The sequence below is a fragment of the Pongo abelii genome, chromosome 16, assembly GCF_028885655.2.
Source record: "Pongo abelii isolate AG06213 chromosome 16, NHGRI_mPonAbe1-v2.0_pri, whole genome shotgun sequence".
Classification (NCBI taxonomy): Eukaryota; Metazoa; Chordata; class Mammalia; order Primates; family Hominidae; genus Pongo; species Pongo abelii.
In genome coordinates, this window is record NC_072001.2 from 36,261,681 (window position 1) to 36,287,129 (window position 25,449).

A 25,449-nucleotide genomic window follows, 5' to 3' on the forward strand; every position below is an offset into this window, starting at 1 on the left:
TTCTGGACATTCCTTTGATTATGCTATATTTATATAGCTCTTAACCCCCTCTATGGCCTCTTTTTATACTATATCTAGGTTTTCTTAACAAATAAATGGATTCTCTATTAGGGTCACTACTGTCTAGAGCCACATTATGGTCTGTCCACTGCCCTTTTACAGATTATTGTGGATGAGATCCCAGTAGCTTTCTTTCTCTGGTCTCACCCAGACATGGCTGTAGATCAGCCTTCCCTTCCTCTCCATTCTTTGGCAAGGCTATGTCTGTGTTCTTCCATATGTACCACCAGCCTTCCCTCAAGTCAATCCTGACATGTTGGAAACTAGTCCCTTGATATATGGGGCTTTTCTTACCATTCTTTAGAAACCAGCTTAAAACCCATCTTGAACAGGAGAAAGCCACCTTTTTGCATTCCTATTCATCCATCCAACTGTCATTTTGATTCATAGGCTCTTTGCCCTTGAGATGTTGTTGCATGACTGATCTCTGACTGATATGAGTAGGTATCCTTATTCTGATTTTATTTCCACAGTACATTCCTCCAGATCTCTGCGTCTGCAATTTTGTGCTGGAACAGTCCCTATCTGTCAGAGCCCTGCAGGAAATGCTTGCCAACACAGGTGAAAATGGCGGCGAAGGGGTGAGTACCTGAATTGTGTCCTAGGTTGGGATTGGGGTGCACCACATCTCCAAAATACATTCTACATTTCATCCAACTTTGAACTGAAAAATTTTAGGACTGTTGAGATGATTCATATGGAGATAGTAAATCTTTCTCCCTGAGTTGAGTTGGTGTTATTCAGCAACCCTACTTCTGCTTCCTTTGAGTTAATCAGCTTCCACCAGAAAATGGACCACCACTAACGCTGCATGAGCAAGGCACAGAATGCTAAGCCTACTCCCCTCTCTTATCCCAGAATTCACCAGCGAATGTGGAGAGGCTGAGAGGGTCTTGAGATTGAGCGTGCCTGTGAGGCAGTTTCTTTTTCCTTGGAAAAACCTCACTGGGGAGTTATGACTGCTCCAATGGAGCACAACCAAGTTACAACAGTTCAAACATGATTTCCTGCAGAATTATGAGTCTTTGACATATGTCCAGAACTTGATGGTTTCACTGACGATGAGCAAGTACAGAATTGTCTTGAGTTTCCATTGTCAGTAAAATGATCCTTATAACTAAGAGACAAGCTCCATATTGCCTATGTCGGAAGGCTTTTGGGCAAGACTTTGGCCAGATATTTCAAAATAATTTTTGACTCTTCCCTTTCCTAATGACTCACATTCATTTTTATATATTTATCATCAAATACTTTAATTCTACTGCCTGAATATCTCAAATTCAACTATTTCTCTCCACCATCCTCACTCCCCCATACTCCATTAGATGACTGTCCTCTACCTTTTGGTTATGGCAACAGTCTATTAATTGCTTTGATTCCTCCTATACTTACCCCCTCCTCCCATTTTTCCACTCAGCAGTTCTTTCCAAAATGCAAATAAAATTATTACAGTTGCCTGTTCTAAAATCCTTTGTCTTCCCATTATTTTGAGATAAATTCCAAATTCCTAAACATGGCTTAGAGCCCTTTAGGAGTTGGTGAGCCCTGTTCACCTTTCCTGCCCCATCTCTCACCACATCCCACCAAGTACTCAGTGTCCCAGCGACATCGAATTCCTCTCTCTGCCTCAAACATGCCAGTTCTCTTTTGCTTCTGATGCTGCATATCAGCTATTCGCTCCACATGGAACAGCTTCCCTCCTCCTCTCTCACTTCCCTTATGTAATCCCCATGTATCCTTCAAGGAACCAGTTTAGTTATTAGATCAGTTGAGAAGCCTCTGCTGACCCCACAAGTCTGTTGCTGGGACATTAGGTACTTTTTCTGTCATAGCTCTTATCACTCTGTACTGTCATTGCAAGTCTTTCTTTGCTTCTCTACTGGAGAGTACAGTGTCTGTGGGTAGAAACTGTTTGCAGTTACCTAGTAGCACAGTTTGTTCTCACTTGAAGTTGTACATAATATGGACATGTCTCATTTGTAGTAGAAGAGACAATTGACCATAGAATCAAGAGAATCGATGTTTACATTTCGGCCATCCTCCAGCCCTTAATGTGATCTTGGGTACATCTAATCTGTTGGGGCCACAGTGTTCTGTGAATTAGATCTCTAAGACCCTTAATACCAAATATTTGTGTTTTTTCACTCTTTTGATTTATAGCAGTATGCTTTAATAAGACAACTGAGAATAGTTTGCTTTGTGCCTTAGATCATTAACACAGGTGAGATTTTTGTTCATTTAATGTTCGCCTCAGTCTGGGTTCACTTCCCCTTTCCTTGCATTGACCTCAGCATCTTATATCTTCCACATACTCTCAAACACTTCAGTTTAGGGAAACTTTGTTGTTGAGACGGAGTCTCGCTCTGTCGCTCAGGCTGGAGTGCAGTGGTAAAATCTCTGCTCACTGCAAGCTCCGCCTCCCGGGTTCACACCATTCTCCTGCCTCAGCCTCCCGAGTAGCTGGGACTACAGGCGCCCGCCACCATGCCCGGCTAATTTTTTTGTATTTTTAATAGAGATGGGGTTTCACCATGTTAGCCAGGATGGTCTTGATCTCCTGACCACGTGATCCGCACACCTCGGCCTCCCAAAGTGCTGGGATTACAGGTGTGAGCCACCACGCCCGGCCGGGAAACTTTTTTTTAACTGATCACTCTTCTTTTTCCAAGATGTATCAGATACAGAAATCTTTGCTGAGGAAGACCTAGTTGATTTTAAATATCACCACTTTCAGTATCAAACAAGATCTTCTAGACCCAGCCTACCATGGTCTCAGGATAGAAATTAAGAAGACAAAGAGATACTGTGTTAATTGGAGAATTATTTCTTGGTTAATCTCTTATCCTGTTTTGTTTTAAAAGTATATTTCAAATGACTTCTTTTTCTTTATCATTTAGCTTGAGTGGTTCAGGGTCCTATAGATGAGAAAGTAAATTCAAAAGTTCTGGTTCTTCCTTGTTGCAAAGAACTTAATAGTCTTAACTTGGTTTGTCTTAAGAGGAATAAGTAATCATTCATGTTCCAAGTAGAATGGAAGGGCGCACTTTAATAAAATTGAGCTCTTCATTTTAGAATATATGAATAAGACCTACCTTAATTACCAGGCATGTTATAGCAGAAGTTTGTTTAATATAATTATATATTTCAGAAGCCATTTATAAGTTACAACATGTAGAAACCAATACATTAAATCTTATTTGAATAATCTACTCTTCTTTAAAAACTCACGTTCAAAATAAATGATCCATGACATTTTTGTTAATATCTATAGAATCATCATCATCATCGTGTTGAGTCAGACTCTGAAATTTTCCATATTGCCTTTTGTTCTATTTTTGCCAAAGAGAAGAGAGACCTAATAGTTATTTCCCATCTTGACACATTTATCACTATTATAAGGAGTAGTATTCACTGGAGATCTCAGAGAAAAGGGACTTGAGAAGAGAGATGGAACACAGATGGGAAGGTACTTTTTTCAAGTCATATTATTTTACTGTGCATTGATTACTCCATGAAATAGTTACCTGAACAGCAGCTTCAGGTACTAGAACCCTCTTGGAACTTTCTCACAATTCCGTCTGGGCTCTTAGTCTTTCGTATGAAAAATACAAGTTTTATATCATCTCTTGAGTCTGATTCTTTTGCTTTTCTGAAGTAATTACTGTGCACATTTACTATTGGTATTTAATTTGATTTTAGCAGATAATATTCAGCAGGGAAGAAAAAGAGGAAAAATAAGGAAGTGAGTTAACATGACAGAGCAGAATGATTCTCTGGAGAGCCTGGGGATGTTTGAGTGGAATGGAGCCTTCTTTGCATGCCACTCCATTCTGTTTGGAAATAGCCATTTTCTGCTTTTAAATAGATATTGCTTTCACTAATGATCATGACTGCCACCAAATGGGAAGCTTTGAAGAGTATAATTTTTCCTTCTAGTCAAAAATTGGTCCTGGTGTACTGTGTCTGTTCACTGCTGTGTAGCAACTGGACACTTTTAAAAATGACTTCAGCTGTTTGTTTACTCATGTGTTGAGTGTACAGAAGTCTTTTTGCAAAGATTTACAATTCTGCAGCAATTTCTCTTGCTAACAAAACAAAAGTGCCCTAATTTAACAGCAAAGAGGTTTCTTTATTATTTAAATGTCCTTAGCTGCAGCCAGTAGCACATGGAAGCCAGCTTCATATTGAGAAGGAGAATCAGTGATGAGGAGGACCTGGAGCAGAGAACATTTTGTGCCTCTCAGAGTCTGCCCTATCTCAGCTCCTCCTTGGATCACTTCACCTCTGATCTAATCCTATGTAATTTTATTCTGGGGAAAATTACCAAGGGATAGATGCTTGGCACTGTGGCCAATTTTATGGCTACAGTTTGAAGTAAAATTCCGGCAATCAGATATTAGAGTATTTTCACATTTTCAATTGATTAGACCTATAGTGTCTACCAACCTTCAGCAGAACATGGAGCCGAAAGAGATGTCCCCAACTCCCTCCAAACCCTCAATCCCCATCATCCTACAGAAATGACTTTAAAGTGAGAGCAGACAGCATTTGTGATGAAAAAAATGCTCAGTCTTCAGTGTCAGGCAGATGTGTTTTCAGTCCAGCCTATATTGGACCAGGTGTCCTCTGGGGCAAATTATTTCTCCTTTCTGTACCTTACTTTCTACATCTTCAAGATGCAATCTATCTCATAGGACTGGGTGAGAACTAAATGAGATCAATGCCTACAACTGCCTGTGAGTTTGAAAATAAAAGTATTGGTTCCTCTGTTCATCCCTGGTCCACATCCTCCTGTTACACGGATCCTTCAGGAATATTCAAACTTCCTCAAAGGAAGGAGAGTCGTGTGCTACACAGCTAGGTGCATGTTAAACTTAACTCCAAATGGGTTCTGACATGAACTGGCATAATGCTTCTAGGAATGAAAGGCCTTGGTTAACACAATTACCAGCTGCACTCCTTCCAATAAGGGCTCTGGTTTTCCCTAAAAGTTGACTTCATCAATGTCAGATCTTTACAACTACAAAGAGAGATGAAATATAAATATAAAATGAATTATATAAATGGTATATATAAAAATATAAAACTAATTGTATAGTTGCCATGTGAACATGACACTTTATCTATGTCCAGAACACATAAGATTATGCCTGACTTTGGATGCTAAAGTATCTGGTATGCTAATACACAAGCAGCCTTTTAACCTTGATTGGGCTGGGCGTGGTGGCTCACACCTGTAATCCCAGCACTTTGGGAGGCTGAGGCGGGCGGATCACAAGGTCAGGAGATTGAGACCATCCTGGCTAACACGGTGAAACCCCATCTCTACTAAAAATACAAAAAAATTAGCTGGGCATGGTGGCGGGCGCCTGTAGTCCCAGCTACTCGGGAGGCTGAGGCAGGAGAACGGTGTGAACCTGGGAGGTGGAGCTTGCAGTGAGCTGAGATTGCACCACTGCACTCCAGACTGGGCGACAGAGCAAGTCTCCATCTCAAAACAAAACAAAACAAAAAACCTTGATTGGGAAATGTAACCTGGAAAGATATTATTTCTGCAAGAACCTTTATAACAGATGTCCTCACTGAGAAGTTCTTCATTTCCCTGTACTACTTGTGTGATTTGATAGTCCCATGAACTCTGAAAGGAGCTTTTGGCTCCTTTGATTTATTCTTGTCTTTACAGTAGGGAATACCAGACACAGCATGGTTGCTAGTGAAATGGTGTGGCACATTTGTCATATGTTACTGCTTCCTGAAGATGACATGCCTGTGACTGCTAGGGGTTGTCTCCTGGTATCATGTGACCTTGTAAACGGCCAGTGAAGCGTAAACATACATTATGCTATATTCATGTAAAGGTCCTTACAGTGCATGTCATGAGATACGTGAGATATTTACCTTGCGGCCAAGTTCAGGACGTTCATTCATCTCATGTAAACTCACAAAAAAATTAGTGATAGGTGGCAACATCATTAAAAAAGAATTGGCTAACAATGCATCTGCCCTGACACTGCTAGCTGATAAATATATCAAAACAAACACTGATGAAGAGAATTATTAGAAGCCCCTTGTTTAAAGTCTGAACTGTGGCTGTGCCAAGATTTAGACATGTTGTGCAAACTCCTCTAGAATGAAGAGGGCTAATAGGATCCTTACTTCTTTCTTCCTGGGTTCCTGTGTGCCTGCCAACATTTTTATATCATGGAAGAAAAGGGGAACCACCGCCATCCAGATTTAGCATCTCACTCTGAGGTTTTTATCTTTCCTTTATAACTGTTAGAAAAAAATTAGTAATAGGATTTATTTTGTATGTATGTGAGGAGGAAACATGACTGATGGAGGAACTGCGTCCATAACTCTAAACCTCATCCCCATTTACATGTTTTAATATTACATTTTAAAAAATATATAATTTAATGAGTCAAATCTAACAAGCGTTGATTACACTTTAGGGAGAGTTCATAAGATTTCCTTTTTAAGTCACTCATGCTTATATTGTGATGTAAGTCCTAGGTGTTGCCCATATATGTGTCAAGTCCCTACAGCCAGAATAGCCATGCTAGGTGTTGAAAGCCTGAATTTCCTTTGTACTTGTTGGTAAAAAGCCACTGCCTCAAGCTGTCCAAGAACATCCTTGGTGCCCTCGCTCAGGACCTCCCCATCCCAGTGCCAATGACTTTCAGGCTGCTAGCCTTTGGGGACACTCCCCCTCCCTACACCTGATTTGTAAGAACAGGATATCACATCATTAAATTTTTAATTGCTTGACTTGACTCTACTTTTGCCTTGGAGAGGGAGAAAAATAACATTCTGGTTTCAGATGCTGTTCTTTCCCTTTTTAAATCTATGGCTGACCATCCACACCTGCTGCAAAAATAATGTTTTTTTTTATACTCGCAAAATAACACATCGACTTGGCAAAATTGCTCTCACGTGCAAAAGCTTGTTGAAACCTACTCTTTAAAAGCTGCTCTGTGTTAGAGTTCATTTTACAGATGTACTCGTGGCAGGCAGCCTGTTTCGATGACAAAGCTGGGTGTTTGGAGGTTTAGATTTGGTCTTAACAATGCCACCAACTGGAAATTTAACTTCAAGCAAATCTCTTACCAGCTGGGCTTTAGGTTCCCCACCTCTATATGACATCACTTAGATGCAAAGGCCTTTCCTCAGGTCTGTAATGGTTGCAATGTACCAAGTTAAAATGGAAAAGTGTCATCACGTCACTTCCTGTGGTGTGTCCTGTGGGCTGTAGCCCATCACCGATTAGCTGTGGAAATGTTCCCCTTTTTGTATTAACCATTACTTGAGACCTTGGCTCCCAATTATTTAGATAGAATGAATAAATGTATTTATTCTCTTTCTTCTTTGCTATGGACAAGGAGAATTTTACAAAATCCATCCAGGACAGCAACCCTAAAGCACTAAGCATTGAGTACATAATTTTAATTTTTTTTTTTTTGAGACAAGGTTCTCCTGTAAATTTTCTTGTGGAATTTTAGGGGACATATCGTGTATATTTGACAGGTTTTCTTTCCACAAAGAGCGAGGAATTATTTTGATAAATTAAATATTGTTATAAATGAGAGGCCTCCAAACTAAAGTTTCAGTGTGTTTTTTTCCACAGACCAAATTGTCATTAACCATGTACATCCTCTTCCCCCTTTCCTTTCCCCTCCTTACTGTCCTTTGTCATGTTATGCTATGATTTTAGGATTTTATGCTGATATAATAGATTTTAATGTTTCCCTGATAAGCTGATATTTATGAAGATATGTGTGAATAACTCACATTTCATTTTTGGACTGGCCTTTTGATGACATGATTTTTAGTTAAAATATGCCATTCGAAGACCTTCATGGTAAGAAAGCACCTTTCTTGGTCTAAGCAAAATCTGATTGATTAATTGATTGCAATTCTGTGAGAAATTCCAAATTGCCTGATGTAGGTACTGACCATTTTTCTTGGGTGGATTTTCTTATTTAAATGTAGTTATAAAAAAGTGATACAGCTGACTTAGGCGACAGCACATTGCTTGCTTATAGTTTATTGATGACATCAGCACTGTACTAGAGAAAAACAGGAAAAACAAACTTTTACATTTGATGCTCTTTCAAACCTCTAAGATAACAAAATATTTACCAGGTAGGAAATCCACCCTCTTTTTTCTCTTTTTTTTTTTTTTTTTTAAACTCTTTAGTAAGCATCAATAGACTCCTCAAATAAGTTGAAAGCTTTCAGCAAAACCTGCGCACGCTAAAATATCGATTTACTGTTTTGTTTTTGATTTTGCTAGCTCAGTGATCTCTCGGAATGGGTATGTTATTCACTCCTTCAATATACATGTACTTTGCATGGACAACTGACTTCAAGCTGTATTTGTCATGAACTGGGCCTTTCACTTGTGAGTGTTCAGGGCAGTTTCCATTCTTTGTGTCTCTGCAATTAAAAAAAAAAAAAAGAAACCACTAGTGCACCTCACCCTTCAGTGTTGTGAAATTAGAGGTGGCTGCACACTTAGAAATTCGTCGCCAGGCAGTTTGTTTTACCACTGCTCTCCAATTAGAATGACTTGCCTGTGGACTCATTTTTTATTTCTTCAAAACATTGCAAGTTGTTTTCTTTTTAATTTTTAATTTTTTAATTTTTTTGAGACGGAGTCTTGCTCTGTCGCCCAGGCTGGAGTGCAGTGGCGCCATCTCAGCTCACTGCAAGCTCCGCCTCCCGAGTTCACGCCATTCTCCTGCCTCAGCCTCCCGAGTACTTGGGACTACAGGCGCCCGCCACCACGCCCGGCTAATTTTTTGTATTTTTAGTAGAGACGGGGTTTCACCGTGTTAGCCAGGATGGTCTGGATCTCCTGACCTCATGATCCGCCCGACTCGGCCTTCCAAAGTGCTGGGATTACAGGCGTGAGCCACCGTGCCCGGCCGCAAGTTGTTTTTAAAGCCTCTCTTGTTTGCTCTGAATATGGTCTAGACGGCCTGTGATCATAGGTTCAATCTGGTGAGATGACACAAGTGTGTAGCTTTGCCTTCATCTCAGCTTCTCGATGCTTCAGACCTCTTCCAGTGCTATTATGCAACTCCAGCTCTGCTATTCCATGAGGCTGGAATTCATGATAAAAATGGAAAAAGCTAGTTTGATATTTTCTTTCTCCTGCCATATCTCCAAAGTGAACCAGCAGAAGAATTAAATGTGAACTTCAACAATTAAGAATAACCATTCAGGTTAACTAGCTTTTTACATTTCTTCATATGCTGAGTAGAAGCCTTTTCAAGTGAAAGAACCCACAGAATGAATTTTTAAAGCTCCAGACTCTCTCAAATCCCCCCATTTATTGAATATAGTGCTTCAGCTTTAGTGTGACTGTCTTTTCTTTGGTGAAATGGGCGTGTTGTGAAGTCGGCACCTCATGTTTAAGATCAATATGCCTGTCTGATCCTGGTGGTGTTTTTGCAAATGTGTTAACATTTAGCTTTGCTAATGTTACACAAACTAGAATTCTGTTCATCCTTGCTGTGGACATTGGAATGCTCTGTTGAAATAATCTTGTCATGATGGTATCTGTCATCTAGAAAGCCTGAGCTTCTTCTCCATGGCTGAACTAAATATATTTGTTGGTGGTGGTGGTTGTTTCTATATTTTAATTGCAAAAAAATTTAAACATCTTCATTAAAGTTTCTTAGAGGCATGAGGAGGGATTGGGGGTGTCTAAGCTTTCTCCAGGACACAATCTGTAGGTAAATAGTTTATTATTCAGGGAGATGTTTTGATAAGAGATTTTGCTGAGAGTTTTGAGAAAAATAACTGTTTCATGGGGGACAGGAGCAGAGATGGGTTGTGAAAATGAATTTCAGCTGCACTTCTGGCAACATGTTTTAATCCTTAATTGTACAATATTTGAATTTTGGGGAAATCTTTTAAGAAACCTGCTTACTTTTTGAAAATAAAGCACATTTGCAATTTTTTAAATCCTAGGAGAATAGAAACTCTTCAGTTTATTTATTAGACTTTTCCTTTGATCATGTAATTCACTTTTTAATAAATACCTGAGTTTCAATTATATATTTGTAGTAAGAATTGAATGAACTAGAGCAAACTCCAATTTATTTCCATTTCATTAAAGTTTAATAAGAGCACCAATCTGGATATTCCGGCAAAGAAAAGTTAACTTGGTGCTAGAGAAACCCTGATCTCAGCTGGCATTTTCATCCTTACTTGAGTAAAAACCTGTGACCAACACTCCATTCCTATGATTGCCACTATCTGGTTTTAGAATGGAAGGAGCTAAAATGATGACGTGGAATTGGTGGAAAGAAAGTGGGAATAAGATAAAATATATTTAGGCGAACCATGGTGTAAAAATTGCTTCTGCTCTGCAGAGGGCTGAAGTAGTTACCCGCAAAGTGAGAGGAAAGCTGAAGGCAGAATGCTTCTGCCTAGAGTTTCCACCTGTGGGTACTGCACGTACTTGGGCTTGTAGTGAGGTGGGAGATGGGGAAAGGGCTGAGCCTTGTTTCTGAGTTCCATGATATTGCTCTGGTGTGAGGGAGGAAAGTGCTGGACTAGGCAGGGGGTGGACATTCTAGCCTTGGTATTCCCACTCTCTGGTCCTTGCTGTCCCACCTGCAAAACATGGACTCTGAACTAAATGAGTGGCTCCTAAACATCTATCCCAGGATCAGTGTCTACCCATGACGAAGGATTCATAAGTCATCAGGAAAATGGGAAAAACTGTTTTTTAGTACCCTTCCTATTTTGATGATCAGTTTCATTCCTGTGGTTGAAATTGTACTGGTTCTTGAACTTGTTCTGTAAGGCCTATTCTTGCCTACAGCTCACGCATTCCATGTACTAAGTAGTTTTGCCCAAATATCAGATAGGTGTTTTGGTTTAAAAAATGCCTTAAAAAATGTTCTTACTGAAACCTTCCCTTGTTGGTTGTGCTTATTCACCTCTTTCTTTGTGGATAACTACCTCTGTGATTGAAGAGGAAAGGCACTTGATTTTAGAGTTTTTAGGCATCAGTTGCCCCTCCTTTTGTTTTTGTTCAAGAGAGAAACATGCATTGGCACCAGCACTGATAAGAATCACCTGGTGCCATCCTATTAAGGATGTGCAGCTGGAGGCTTGGTGCTCCAGACCCCGTTTCTCTGCTGCTCATCTGCCTTGAAAAGGTGGTAGGCAGGAGAACTGGGATGTTGTTCCAAAAGAATGAATTGAGCGCTGGCCCGGTGTAAATGAGGCCCGCACCACGGAGGTTTCTTCTAAGGAACAGCCTTTGGGAGTTTGCTTTTAAAGGCCCTTCTCTCTGCTGACTCCCGAGTCCTGCTTTCTGGGTGGGGCCAGAGGTGAAAATTATTCATGGCGGGAACCATTCCTTAAAATACTCATTTTCATGTCTTCGATGAGCTATTTGAAAGGTAAGTTGAATGCATTACTTTTTTTTTTCCTTTATATCTTCATAGTTTAGTTTCTAAAGTTATGACTTGGTTTTAGGAATTTTCAGAATTACTGCTGCTAGGGTATAAAAATCTCCAGTTATTGGCCAGACGCGGTGGCTCATGCCCGTAATCCCAGTACTTTGGGAGGCTGAGATGGGCAGATCACAAGGTCAGGAGATCCAGGCCATCCTGGTTAACACAGTGAAACCCCATCTCTACTAAAAATACAAAAAAATTAGCCAGGCGTGGTGGCGGGCACCTGTAGTCCCAAGTACTCGGGAGGCTGAAGCAGGAGAATGGCGTGAACCCGGGAGGCGGAGCTTGCAGTGAGCCGAGATGGCGCCGCTGCACTGCAGCCTGGGTGACAGAGCAAGACTCCGTCTCAAAAAAAATCTCCAGTTATTTTAAACAATTTTTTAATTGATACATAATGTACCTAGTTTCAGAATACATGTGATAATTTAATACAGTCATGTAATTTATAAAGACCAAATCAGTGAAAATCTCCAGAATTTGTTTTTGATGGGTACAAATAACTGAGCTGTAATGACTGAGGCATCATGAGTCGATGAAATAGAGCTATGGAGCTGATTCTGTAAAACCTCACCTCCACAATGATACTGTCTAAACCATAGAAGCCACAATTAATTCTCTGACCTCAGGCAGCTGACCCAGGTCACTAGGAGAATGAGCAACTGCTGTTCCCAGGCAACCACTTTGATGGTGCAGGGCAGGTAGAGCAATAGGGATACACAAATCCATGCTTTATTAGCTATGCAGATTTCACTGAAAGTCAGTGGGAGAAACCGTAGGTCTGTCTGCAGCCTTCTCAAGCTCTCTCAATAATATAGTCTCTACCTGTTGTATATGGAACGCCAATTCCTCTTCTCATAACTTCAGTCTTTCCTATGGCACAAATCCCTTCTGAACTTCTTACTATGTCTTTCCCCGAGTGGAGCTACCTAGGCCTCTGCTAACACTATTTATTGCATTTACAGTTTCTTGTGAGATTTTATTAAAATGAACTGTTCCCAGGGTAACCAGGAATGGTAAGTTCACTGGGCTGAACCCCGGTCCAAACAGATCCAATTCAAACTGGTTTATTGTTTCACCTTGGGTTTTTGGCTTGCAGGAATATAAAACATTCTTCAGTTCTGCCAGTCTCTTTCCCCATTTGTCTGTCTATAAAAATTCATCAATGTACACTTTTTTCTAAATATATTAACTTCATTTTAATGCTATTAACCTTAGTATTTTGTGTGTGTGTGTGTGTGTGTGTGTGCATAATAGACGTCACTTTGCACTTCCTCACATTTACACTTATCTTTCCAAACATATATCCCTGTATAAAAGCAATTTCTAGGGTGCCTATCCTTTGGACTTCACTTCTTTTTCCCACATGGTATACCTTGTTACTAAGATAAAATTCTAACAGAAAAAAAGCCTTTATTATTATGATTTTTTGTATTAAGCTATGTTTAAAAATTGGTTGCTTCAATCCCTTTTTCTGAAGAGTAATGTCCTAGTTGCTGTATCTTACAAAACATGCCAAAAATAATCAAGAGATTTCTGTATTCCAGCTTCCCCCATGTTTTATTCAATATAGGCTACTTTAATTTATCCTCAGGTTCTAGCATGAAACAGAGGCATGCCCACCCCCAAATGATCCTGTTTTTAACATACATGTATATCCCTCTAAACCAAAAGACTCATATCTGTAAGATCTACTTTTTTTTTTTTTTTTCTCCCTCCTGAGACGGAATCTCACTCTGTCACCCTGGCTAGCGTGCAGTGGTGCAGTCTCTGTTCACTGCAACCTCTGCCTCCTGTATTCAGGTGATTCTCCTGCCTCAGCCTCCCGAGTAGCTGGGATTACAGATGCCCGCCACTACGCCCGGCTAATTTTTGGTAGAGACAGGTTTTCACCATGTTGGCCAAGCTGGTCTTGAACTCCTGACCTCAAGTGATCCACCCACCCCGGCCTCCCAAAGTGCTGTGATTATAGGCGTGTGCCACCACCCCTGGCCTGTAAGATCTATTTTAAATGCACTCACTTGATCTAGGAAAAGAGTCTCAGGCCAAATCCAGTTTTTTCTTACAAATCTCAGTGGGCTTCAGAGAAAGGGGAATGCTGAGTCAGACAATATGCTATCCCTAATGTTCCCGAACCTCCCTGTAGCTAGATCTTGCTGGCTGACACCACCGAGTTTATAACCCATGAGACCTTGCACAGCATTCTCTCCCAGATGGAGCCTCTGCAATTTTTCAGAATGGCTTAAAAATAAATAAATAAATAAGGAACCAAAATAAAGAACAACCTGGGTTACCATGTTAACAGAATTTTACCCGGTGTTCTTCTACCTTTTATTATTTTGTTATTATTATTATTTTTGAGACAGAGTCTCGCTCTATTGCCCAGGCTGCTGGTGTGCAGTGGCACAATCTTGGCTCACTGCAACCTCCACCTCTCGGGTTCAAGCGATTCTCCTGCCTCTCCCAACCAGCTGGGATTACAGGCGCGTGCCACCACATCCGGCTAATTTTTGTATTTTTAGTAGAGATGAGGTTTCACCGTGTTGGCCAGGCTGGTCTTGAACTCCTGACCTCGTGAGCCGTGCACCTCGGCCTCCCAGAGTGCTGGGATTACAGGTGTGAGCCACCGTGCCCAGCCTCTTCTGCCTTTTAAATAACCTTTCTGATTTTGTCTTTATAATCCAGTGATTGAAAAAGAAACTTCAGTATGGGACTATTATAATTTGAACTGAGAATCACTGCTGTAACACTACATTGGAAACTCCCTGTAATGTAATGTAAATGTACATTACAATGACCATTTCACACAACGTGTCACCAATTCCTGTTTTGGTATCATCTTAAATTCACATCTCTTTAAAATACCCAACATGTTCCAAAATACAGTCGTCGTTTTCTCTTGGATACTGAGATCCTCCTTGCTTGGTCCAAGGGAATGCATGTTAACCTCTGCAGCATCATGGCTGATATCTTTGAGCAAACCCCTGCTTTCTTGCAGCAACAAGGTGACCCAGGGTCATCTTAATTTTTCTACCCCAGGACATGACATTGTGTAACTCTTTAATATCTCTGGTTCTGTTTCATAGAGAATATTAAAGATCAAACTCTGGCTCTAGGGATATATATTTATTACCCCACTATGACCTATCACAGGCCAAGTCCAATTGGCCTGAGATTGGAGGAGATATTAGTATGATACCAGAAAAGAGGTTAAATCACCTTGATGACAGCATGATTTAATAATAGAGTGAGACTTTATTATTTTTATGAGGAACATGGCACTTATGGAACACCTACTGTATGTCCTTTCTGTTCTCTGGTTTCATGGCACAATTTTCTAGGCTTTCTAAATCTTCTTTTGATTCTTCAAGCTGCGTAAGCAGCTGTGGATATGCATATTGATGACTGGACAATGATAGGGTTTCCAGTGATTTATATAACCTGCCTTGGCTCAAGTCAGTCAGTTAATCTGTCTGTTTCTCTGGCACTTCCTCTCACTGTGGGCCATCACAAACTGCTTCTCTTAGATAACATGCTTCCTTCTTCAGGCTTCTGAAGATCATTTCCAGTCAGCAGTGGTCTGTCTCAGTGGAAAGAGCAGAAATCAGCAGCAACATTCTTTTCGGTGCCAAGTTGTCACATTACATTAATGGTAACCACCAAACTTGCTGCAAATGGATTGAACTATTTTTTTTTTCTTCATTGGAGGAGGCAAACATCAACACAACTGATACTAATTTTATTAATTTTGTGGAGTTTTTTTTTTCAAATTGTGAACCATACTTGGTGTTTTTGAGCTGGCCGCTCCTCCTCCTCTCACAGGAGCTCTGCAGGTGCTACTTTTAATACGCCTTCTTTCTTTGCTGCAAAGCCTGCCACAGTGTCTTGCAGCTCAAGGGAAGTCAGGTTTTACTGTCAGCCCCAGTAGGTTATCCTCCCATTGTCAGTGTGATAAATTTGCTCCCCGCACAATGGGAGAAAATAGATCAGATGGTGCTCGCTCTGTCCGGGTCCCAGCTTCCATTCATAGATCAGCAAAGGAGCTTTTTCATTTAACTTTTATTTTTCCAGTTGACAGAAGAGCTAGTGGATGAGAAGAATGCTTTGGACCTAAGCCAGCCTCTGAAAGGTGGGCTTTGGAAAGCAGCCATGCGAAAAGCACTGTCCAAGCGTTAGACAACTCAAAACAACTCTTGAGACACACTAGTCCTGCAGATACAGAGAGAAATATAGAATACTATTCTAAGAATGCAGAATGAATGCTGAGGCGTACCCTTAAGTTCTGGGGGTCTGCAAAGCACAGAAACCAGAGTGAGAACATAAGATCAGAGCTGACTAATTCCAGAGGGAGGTGACCGAGTAGTAAGGGAAGCAACAGTGCAAGTCCCTTTCCCCAGCCTGCTTTGTGCTTTGCCATTAACTGCATCTCTTCCCAGGCCCTGCAGTGTCCACATCGGTGGGGAGGGAGGTCTAGAATGCATGGGAGGCAGTTCAGGAAGTGTCCAGCTGACCTTTGATGTGATGAAGACAGGTGGATCTGGGGTTGACCATGGTGGGCCTGAAACTCTTCTTCTGAGAAGCTTATCTAGAGTCTTCACCACACATAGATTTTGTAGTAGGGATTTGTTGTCTATCTATCATATATATAGATTTTGTAGTAGGGATTTGTTGTCTATCTATCATATATATAGAAGCAGAGCTGAGAGAGAAGCAGAGAGAGTCAAACATTAGACCTAAAGTTAGCAAAGGCAAGCAATCATGTTTGTTCTTTGCTCTTTGGAGTTCTGGAGAAATATTAAAAGGAAAGTCAATCACTGGTCCAAAAGGATGATTCTGAGAACACAGAAGTGCTTGCCAACTGCATGCATCATACATGAAGGGTCCTATGTGGCTAAGTCCTAGAGGGGTGACTGTCAAGCCTGACTGTGCATTTGAATTACCTGGGAGCTCAGACCTCACCGTGGGCCCACCAAATCGGAATCTTATGAAAATGACCCAGCTTTTCTGTTGTTTTTTTTTCTTCTTCTTTTGTATTCATTTTCAAATCTCCACTAGTTATTCCGGTCTATAGCTGGGATTGAGGGCCACTTTTCTAGAATGAAATCATGAGAGGTTCAGAAGAATGATGTCGTTGCCTTCAGAACAGCACCTGGTCTGTGGACAGGTACTAAGTATTAGGAGCATCTGTTCTGTCTACCCCCAGGACCACATACACAGGACCCTGGAGAATCAGCCTCTCCACCCAAGGCCACTTCATATACTTCAAGAAAAAAGCAAGATCACTGTTTGTTTTGCTTGGTAATATAAACTTGGCCCCATGCTCATTATGTGGATATAGAGAGAACAGGATGAATTGATCTCCATCTAGCAAAATCGTAGTTGAGACCAGTACAAAATATAGAGAGATTTAAAAAAATAAAGATTGGTTGTTACAGGACATCCAAGGGGAAAAAAACCCATGTAAGCTGAAGAAGTGCAGGAAAGGGGGAGGAGTATCAGATAACAAAATAGAATCCAGTTGACCTTCTGCTTTATAGCTTGTGTGGGTAAAGGTGTTACACACAGTAGTAGTCAGCAGGGTTTTATGATAAAAAACTTACTCCTATTTTGTTATCTATAAATCCTCAGGATGAACAGTGAGTTTTTTAATAGAGAAACAGTAGGTTAGAAACAGTGTTCAAATTTTCATGTCAAGGTAATCGGACCTTTTGAATGTTAGACTCTTTGTTGGAATACTCATTATGCTACATTTGGTGAATGGAAATAATTGGGCAGAGCTCTTAGTATTGACCCTTTGTGGTCACTGGTCCACCGTTTCATCTGAAGCCTGATGAGGAGGAGGAGTATGGGTGGTTCAAATAGAAACCAGAGCAGTGACTAGAAAACAAATTTGGCTGACAGGCTCCTTTTATGCAAAGAATAAATTTGGCAACATCAGATTCTTAATCTGTTAGCTACAGGAGAAAGTGGTGGGAATAATTCAGGAAAAAAAAAATTGCCTCACCTCTTTCCAAAGCATACTTGTCATCAATCTAAACGTCATTAATACGCTGACAAATATCTGGCGATTTGCTCTTTTAAAAGACACCATAATAAGAAACATGTGTTAGGGCTGCCATTTTGGCTCGCTGTTCGCTCCATGGCATCTGCGTTCAAAGAAAAGCACAGATGTATCCAGGATGACCCTGCCCAATTTGGAGGCATCCCAGTGACCACCTTTTCCCTCTCAATGGAAAATGCTCATCTGTCTGTTTGAGAAGCAGTGTTTGAAAAATATCAGGACTAGTGGGAAACTCAGTCATTTAATTTGTTCCCCAACCATTGTGGATTGGGACAAAAGGGGAGGAAAATGGTTGCAGAAATCTACATCGATTCTCATAGGGCAAAGGCTCTTATTTTTAAAGTCTTGGAAGGCAGGAGGTTCCCCAGTTGTCTTCAGTTGCACATTTGGAGTTTAAGTCTGCACCATCCAGGGAATCTTCCTATGGCTTTAGGTGCCCACAGGAAAGAAATCAGCTCTAGGTCACCATAGCACCTCGTTTTGCAGTCTCCAACCCATCTGAGCCGTCTCGCAGATTATACCTATTCCATTGCCAAACTTGTGCAAAGCAGAATCTAAGTTGGTGTTTTCCTGGAAGAGACTACTTTACTGGGGTGCAGGTTCTTGCTGCAAAAGATGCCTGTGACTGAGAATTTACACCTTCTCAAATTAGGCTCTGGCCTTTCATCGTTTTGTTCTGAAATCCTTCCATGTGGCTGTGAAACTAATGACATGAACAAAAAGGAGACTGCACAACCTTCTCATCCAGGAAAAATAATTCTAGGCACTTCCAAGAGAGAGGGTTAGCCGGATCCAGTAAATTATAAACCATGGGAATGGTAAATTTGACATTCAGTAGTGGGCGGAGGGGGATGGATTGTTTGATTTTGCCTCTGTTTTCCTTGCTTAGTGGCAAAGTTTATGTATTTAAAAAATCAAAGGAGTGACTGTCTGTGCACTGCTTTTCAAGTATTCTTCTCTTTTGTCCTGTGATATGAGGAGATAGGAAGAAGGCAGTACTGTGGGTGTCAAAGGTGGGGCTCCCTGGAGTCAAGGTCACTCTACGAGAGCACAGCAGCAGAGTGACTGCCATAGGTCCTTCTGCCACCAGATGCAGCCAACTTTCTTTTCTGGGGTAAGGGCTGTCCTGTTGTGCATTGTAGCCTTTGACATTTGGTCCTGTCTTTTTAGTAAGGCAACTGCTAGCTGACCAAGTAAGACTGCCATGATCACTGAATTTGGGGGAAGTGGTGCTATCAGATGCTGTGCCTTCCTTCTGTTTTCTGAACTTCATTAAGATTCTATTTGATGGCCAAATGCGGTGGCTCGTGCCTGTAATCCCAGCACTTTGGGAGGCCGAGGCAGGCAGATCACCTGAGGTCATGAGTTCGAGACCAGCCTGGCCAATATGGCAAAACCCCATCTCTACTAAAAAAAAAAAAAAAAAAAACAAAAACTAGCCAGGCGTGGTGGCGTGAGCCTGTATTCCTAACTACCCAGGAGGCTGACACAGGAGAATCGCTGGAACCCGGGGGGCAGAGGCTGCAGTGAGCCAGGATTGCGCCACTGTACTCCAGCCTGGGCAACAGAGCAAGACTCCATCTCAAAAAAAAAAAAATTCTGTTTCACAGTTTCAGTTTTCACTTTTCTCTCAAGATGCCCATGAAAGATGCCAGGGTGTCGCCCCCTTTCAAGCATGTTTCTGTGAAGGACCTGTACTGCTCTGGCTGAGTTGGTCCAGGCCCACTTGGAAGATTTCTGAGGGGAGAAAAACCTCTTCACAAAGTTCCCTGAAGTCAATGGCTCAGGCACCTCTGACTCGGTTTTAGATTCATATTAATTACCCCATTATGAGTTGAAAATCAAGGTGTCAAAAGAATGATACCTGACACTGTATAGTGCTTTATACTCCAAGGTTGAGAACCACAGGAGGTAGATAGAATCTTTGTTCAGCTCAGGAGAAGGAGGGTTTGGCAATTAGCCAGTTGAGGATTTAAGTATCTGATCCAAAAAAGGTGGTGAAGAAACAAGTTAAGTGTCCCACACTGGGCTCTTTGGGGTTTCACACCAGTTTTAGGGAGTTAGGATGGCTATGTGTACTTAGCGAGCTCCTGTTGTCTTATTCTCTGGCTGTGACTCCTCATCACAAGCCATACTCATCTGTGCACATGCCCCTCCCACCCCTGGGCTGTACTTTCTAATTCCCAGTCTACTACCACAAAATCCTTCATTAACTATTAATATCATTAAAGAAGAAAAAAATATCCCTGTTACCAGATGTTTACAATTCAAGGCCTGTTTGGAAAATGCCCCATCAGTTCCTTTGGTGTCATTTGAGCTGGAGAGGTGTTGTCCAGCCCTATTGAGAGGTGAAGCCAGCTGGGCTTCTGGGTCGAGTGGGGACTTGGAGAAATTTTGTGTCTGTCTAAAAGATTGTAAATGCACCAATCAGCACCCTGTGTCTAGCTAAAGGATTGTAAATGCACCAATCAGCACTCTGTAAAATGGACCAATCAGCACTATGTAAAATGGACCTATCAGCAGGATGTGGGCAGGGCCAAATAAGGGAATAAAAGCTGGCCACCCGAGCCAGCAGCGGCAACCTGCTGGTGTCCCCTTCCACAGAGTGGAAGCAGTGGTCTTTCGCTTTTCACAGTAAATCTTCCTGCTGCTCACTCTTGGGGTCCATACTACCTTTATGAGCAGTAACACTCACTGCAAGGGTCTGCAGCTTAATTCCTGAAGTCAGCGAGACCACCAACCCACTGGAAGGAGCAAACTCTGGACGCCCCACCTTCAGGAGCTGTAGCACTCACCGCGAGGTCCGCGGCTTCATTCTTTTTTTTTTTTTTTAATTTATTATTATTATTATTATTATTATTATTATTATTATACTTTAGGTTTTATGTTACATGTGAGCAATGTGCAGGTAAGTTACATATGTATACATGTGCCATGCTGGTGCGCTGCACCCATTAACTCGTCATCTAGCATTAGGTATATCTCCCAATGCTATCCCTCCTCCGTCCCCCCACCCCACAACAGTCCCCGAAGTGTGATGTTCCCCTTCCTGTGTCCATGTGTTCTGATTGTTCAATTCCCACCTATGAGTGAGAATATACGGTGTTTGGTTTTTTGTTCTTGCGATAGTTTACTGAGAATGATGATTTCCAGTTTCATCCATGTCCCTACAAAGGACATGGACTCATTTTTTATGGCTGCATAGTATTCCATGGAGTATATGTGCCACATTTTCTTAATCCAGTCTATCATTGTTGGACATTTGGGTTGGTTCCAAGTCTTTGCTATTGTGAATAATGCTGCAATAAACATACGTGTGCATGTGTCTTTATAGCAGCATGATTTATAGGCCTTTGGGTATATACCCAGTAATGGGATGGCTGGGTCGAATGGAATTTCTAGTTCTAGATCCCTGAGGAATCGCCACACTGACTTCCACAAGGGTTGAACTAGTTTACAGTCCCACCAACAGTGTAAAAGTGTTCCTATTTCTCCACATCCTCTCCAGCACCTGTTTCCTGACTTTTTAATGATTGCCATTCTAACTGGTGTGAGATGGTATCTCATTGTGGTTTTGATTTGTATTTCTCTGATGGCCAGTGATGGTGAGCATTTTTTCATGTGTTTTTTGGCTGCATAAGTGTCTTCTTTTGAGAAGTGTCTGTTCATGTCCTTCGCCCACTTTTTGATGGGGTTGTTTGTTTTTTTCTTGTAAATTTGTTGGAGTTCATTGTAGATTCTGGATATTAGCCCTTTGTCAGATGAGTAGGTTGTGAAAATTTTCTCCCATTTTGTAGGTTGCCTGTTCACTCTGATGGTAGTTTCCTTTGCTGTGCAGAAGCTCTTTAGTTTAATTAGATCCCATTTGTCAATTTTGGCTTTTGTTGCCATTGCTTTTGGTGTTTTAGACATGAAGTCCTTGCCCATGCCTATGTCCTGAATGGTAATGCCTAGGTTTTCTTCTAGGGTTTTTATGGTTTTAGGTCTAACATTTAAGTCTTTAATCCATCTTGAATTGATTTTTGTATAAGGTGTAAGGAAGGGATCCAGTTTCAGCTTTCTGCATATGGCTAGCCAGTTTTCCCAGCACCATTTATTAAATAGGGAATCCTTTCCCCATTTCTTGTTTTTGTCAGGTTTGTCAAAGATCAGATACTTGTAGATATGTGGCATTATTTCTGACGGCTCTGTTCTGTTCCATTGATCTATATCTCTGTTTTGGTACCAGTACCATGCTGTTTTGGTTACTGTAGCCTTGTAGTATAGTTTGAAGTCAGGTAGTGTGATGCCTCCAGCTTTGTTCTTTTGGCTTAGGATTGACTTGGCAATGCGGGCTCTTTTTTGGTTCCATATGAACTTTAAAGTAGTTTGTTCCAATTCTGTGAAGAAAGTCATTGGTAGCTTGATGGGGATGGCATTGAATCTGTAAATTACCTTGGGAAGGATGGCCATTTTCATGATATTGATTCTTCCTACCCATGAGCATGGAATGTTCTTCCATTTGTTTGTATCCTCTTTTATTTCCTTGAGCAGTGGTTTGTAGTTCTCCTTGAAGAGGTCCATCACATCCCTTGTAAGTTGGATTCCTAGGTATTTTATTCTCTTTGAAGCAATTGTGAATGGGAGTTCACTCATGATTTGGCTCTCTGTTTGTCTGTTATTGATGTATAAGAATGCCTGTGATTTTTGTACATTGATTTTGTATCCTGAGACTGCTGAAGTTGCTTATCAGCTTAAGGAGATTTTGGGCTGAGACAGTGGGGTTTTCTAGATATACTATCATGTCATCTGCAAACAGGGACAATTTGACTTCCTCTTTTCCTAATTGAATACCCTTTATTTCCTTCTCCTGCCTAATTGCCCTGGCCAGAACTTCCAACACTATGTTGAATAGAAGTGGTGAGAGAGGGCATCCCTGTCTTGTACCAGTTTTCAAAGGGAATGCTTCCAGTTTTTGCCCATTCAGTATGATATTGGCTGTGGGTTTGTCATAAATAGCTCTTATTATTTTGAGATATGTCCCATCAATACCTAATTTATTGAGAGTTTTTAGCATGAAGGGTTGTTGAATTTTGTCAAAGGCCTTTTCTGCATCTATTGAGATAATCATGTGGTTTTTGTCTTTGGTTCTGTTTATATGCTGGATTACATTTATTGATTTGCGTATATTGAACCAGCCTTGCATCCCAGGGATGAAGCCCACTTGATCATGGTGGATAAGCTTTTTGATGTGCTGCTGGATTCTGTTTGCCAGTATTTTATTGAGGATTTTTGCATCAATGTTCATCAAGGATATTGGTCTAAAATTCTCTTTTTTTGTTGTGTCTCTGCCAGGCTTTGGTATCAGGATGATGCTGGCCTCATAAAATGAGTTAGGGAGGATTCCCTCTTTTTCTATTGATTGGAATAGTTTCAGAAGGAATGGTACCAGCTCCTCCTTGTACCTCTGGTAGAATTCGGCTGTGAACCCATCTGGTCCTGGACTTTTTTTGGTTGGTAAGCTATCGATTATTGCCACAATTTCAGCTCCTGTTATTGGTCTATTCAGAGATTCAACTTCTTCCTGGTTTAGTCTTGGGAGGGTGTATGTGTTGAGGAATTTATCCATTTCTTCTAGATTTTCTAGTTTATTTGCGTAGAGGTGTTTGTAATATTCTCTGATGGTAGTTTGTATTTCTGTGGGATCGGTGGTGATATCCCCTTTATCATTTTTTATTGCATCTATTTGATTCTTCTTTTTTTCTTTATTAATCTTGCTAGCGGTCTATCAATTTTGTTGATCCTTTCAAAAAACCAGCTCCTGGATTCATTTATTTTTTGAAGGGTTTTTTGTGTCTCTATTTCCTTCAGTTCTGCTCTGATTTTAGTTATTTCTTGCCTTCTGCTAGCTTTTGAATGTGTTTGCTCTTGCTTTTCTAGTTCTTTTAATTGCGATGTTAGGGTGTCAGTTTTGGATCTTTCCTGCTTTCTCTTGTGGGCATTTAGTGCTATAAATTTCCCTCTACACACTGCTTTGAATGCATCCCAGAGATTCTGGTATGTTGTGTCTTGGTTCTCATTGGTTTCAAAGAACATCTTTATTTCTGCCTTCATTTCGTTATGTACCCAGTAGTCATTCAGGAGCAGGTTGTTCAGTTTCCACGTAGTTGAGCGGTTTTGAGTGAGATTCTTAATCCTGAGTTCTAGCTTGATTGCACTGTGATCTGAGAGATAGTTTGTTATAATTTCTGTTCTTTTACATTTATTGAGGAGAGCTTTACTTCCAAGTATATGGTCAATTTTGGAATAGGTGTGGTGTGGTGCTGAAAAAAATGTATATTCTGTTGATTTGGGGTGGAGAGTTCTGTAGATGTCTATTAGGTCCGCTTGGTGCAGAGCTGAGTTCAATTCCTGGGTATCCTTTTTGACTTTCTGTCTCGTTGATCTGTCTAATGTTGACAGTGGGGTGTTAAAGTCTCCCATTATTAATGTGTGGGATTCTAAGTCTCTTTGTAGGTCACTCAGGACTTGCTTTATGAATCTGGGTGCTCCTGTATTGGGTGCATATATATTTAGGATAGTTAGCTCTTCTTGTTGAATTAATCCCTTTACCATCATGTAATGGCCTTCTTTGTCTCTTTTGATCTTTGTTGGTTTAAAGTCTGTTTTATCAGAGACTAGGATTGCAACCCCTGCCTTTTTTTGTTTTCCATTTGCTTGGTAGATCTTCCTCCATCCTTTTATTTTGAGCCTATGTGTGTCTCTGCACGTGAGATGGGTTTCCTGAATACAGCACACTGATGGGTCTTGAGTCTTTATCCAATTTGCCAGTCTGTGTCTTTTAATTGGAGCATTTAGTCCATTTACATTTAAAGTTAATATTGTTATGTGTGAATTTGATCCTGTCATTATGATGTTAGCTGGTTATTTTGCTCGTTAGTTGATGCAGTCTCTTCCTAGTCTCAATGGTCTTTACATTTCGGTATGATTTTGCAGTGGCTGGTACCGGTTGTGCCTTTCCATGTTTAGTGCTTCCTTCAGGAGCTCTTTTAGGGCAGGCCTGGTGGTGACAAAATCTCTCAGCATTTGCTTGTCTGTAAAGTATTTTATTTCTCCTTCACTTATGAAGCTTAGTTTGGCAGGATATGAAATTCTGGGTTGAAAATTCTTTTCTTTAAGAATGTTGAATATTGGCCCCCACTCTCTTCTGGCTTGTAGGGTTTCTGCCGAGAGATCCGCTGTTAGTCTGATGGGCTTCCCTTTGATGGTAACCCGACCTTTCTCTCTGGCTGCCCTTAACATTTTTTCCTTCATTTCAACTTTGGTGAATCTGACAATTATGTGTCTTGGAGTTGCTCTTCTCGAGGAGTATCTTTGTGGCGTTCTCTGTATTTCCTGAATCTGAATCTTGGCCTGCCTTGCTAGATTGGGGAAGTTCTCCTGGATAATATCCTGCAGAGTGTTTTCCAACTTGTTTGCATTGTCCCCGTCACTTTCAGGTACACCAATCAGACGTAGATTTGGTCTTTTCACATAGTCCCACATTTCTTGGAGGCTTTGCTCGTTTCTTTTTATTCTTTTTTCTCTAAACTTCCCTTCTCGCTTCATTTCATTCATTTCATCTTCCAGGGCCGATACCCTTTCTTCCATTTGATCGCATCGGCTCCTGAGGCTTCTGCATTCTTCACGTAGTTCTGGAGCCTTGGTTTTCAGCTCCATCAGCTCCTTTAAGCACTTCTCTGTATTTGTTATTCTAGTTATACATTCTTCTAAATTTTTTTCAAAGTTTTCAACTTCTTTGCCTTTGGTTTGAATATCCTCCCATAGCTCGGAGTAATTTGATCGTCTGAAGCCTTCTTCTCTCAGCTCGTC

At 40.9% G+C, this 25,449-nt stretch overlaps 1 protein-coding gene across 7 annotated transcripts in view; it reads left to right on the plus strand.

Annotated features, from left to right (window-relative positions):
- RYR3 (ryanodine receptor 3) overlaps positions 1-25,449 on the plus strand; it is a 561,166-nt gene that overhangs the window by 189,098 nt on the left and 346,619 nt on the right. For all 7 annotated transcript variants that reach the window (XM_024232640.3, XM_054532557.2, XM_054532556.2 and 4 more), the window contains exon 3: positions 534-641. In XM_024232640.3, coding sequence (XP_024088408.2) covers positions 534-641 — 108 coding nt within the window. The remainder of the gene's footprint in view (positions 1-533; positions 642-25,449) is intronic.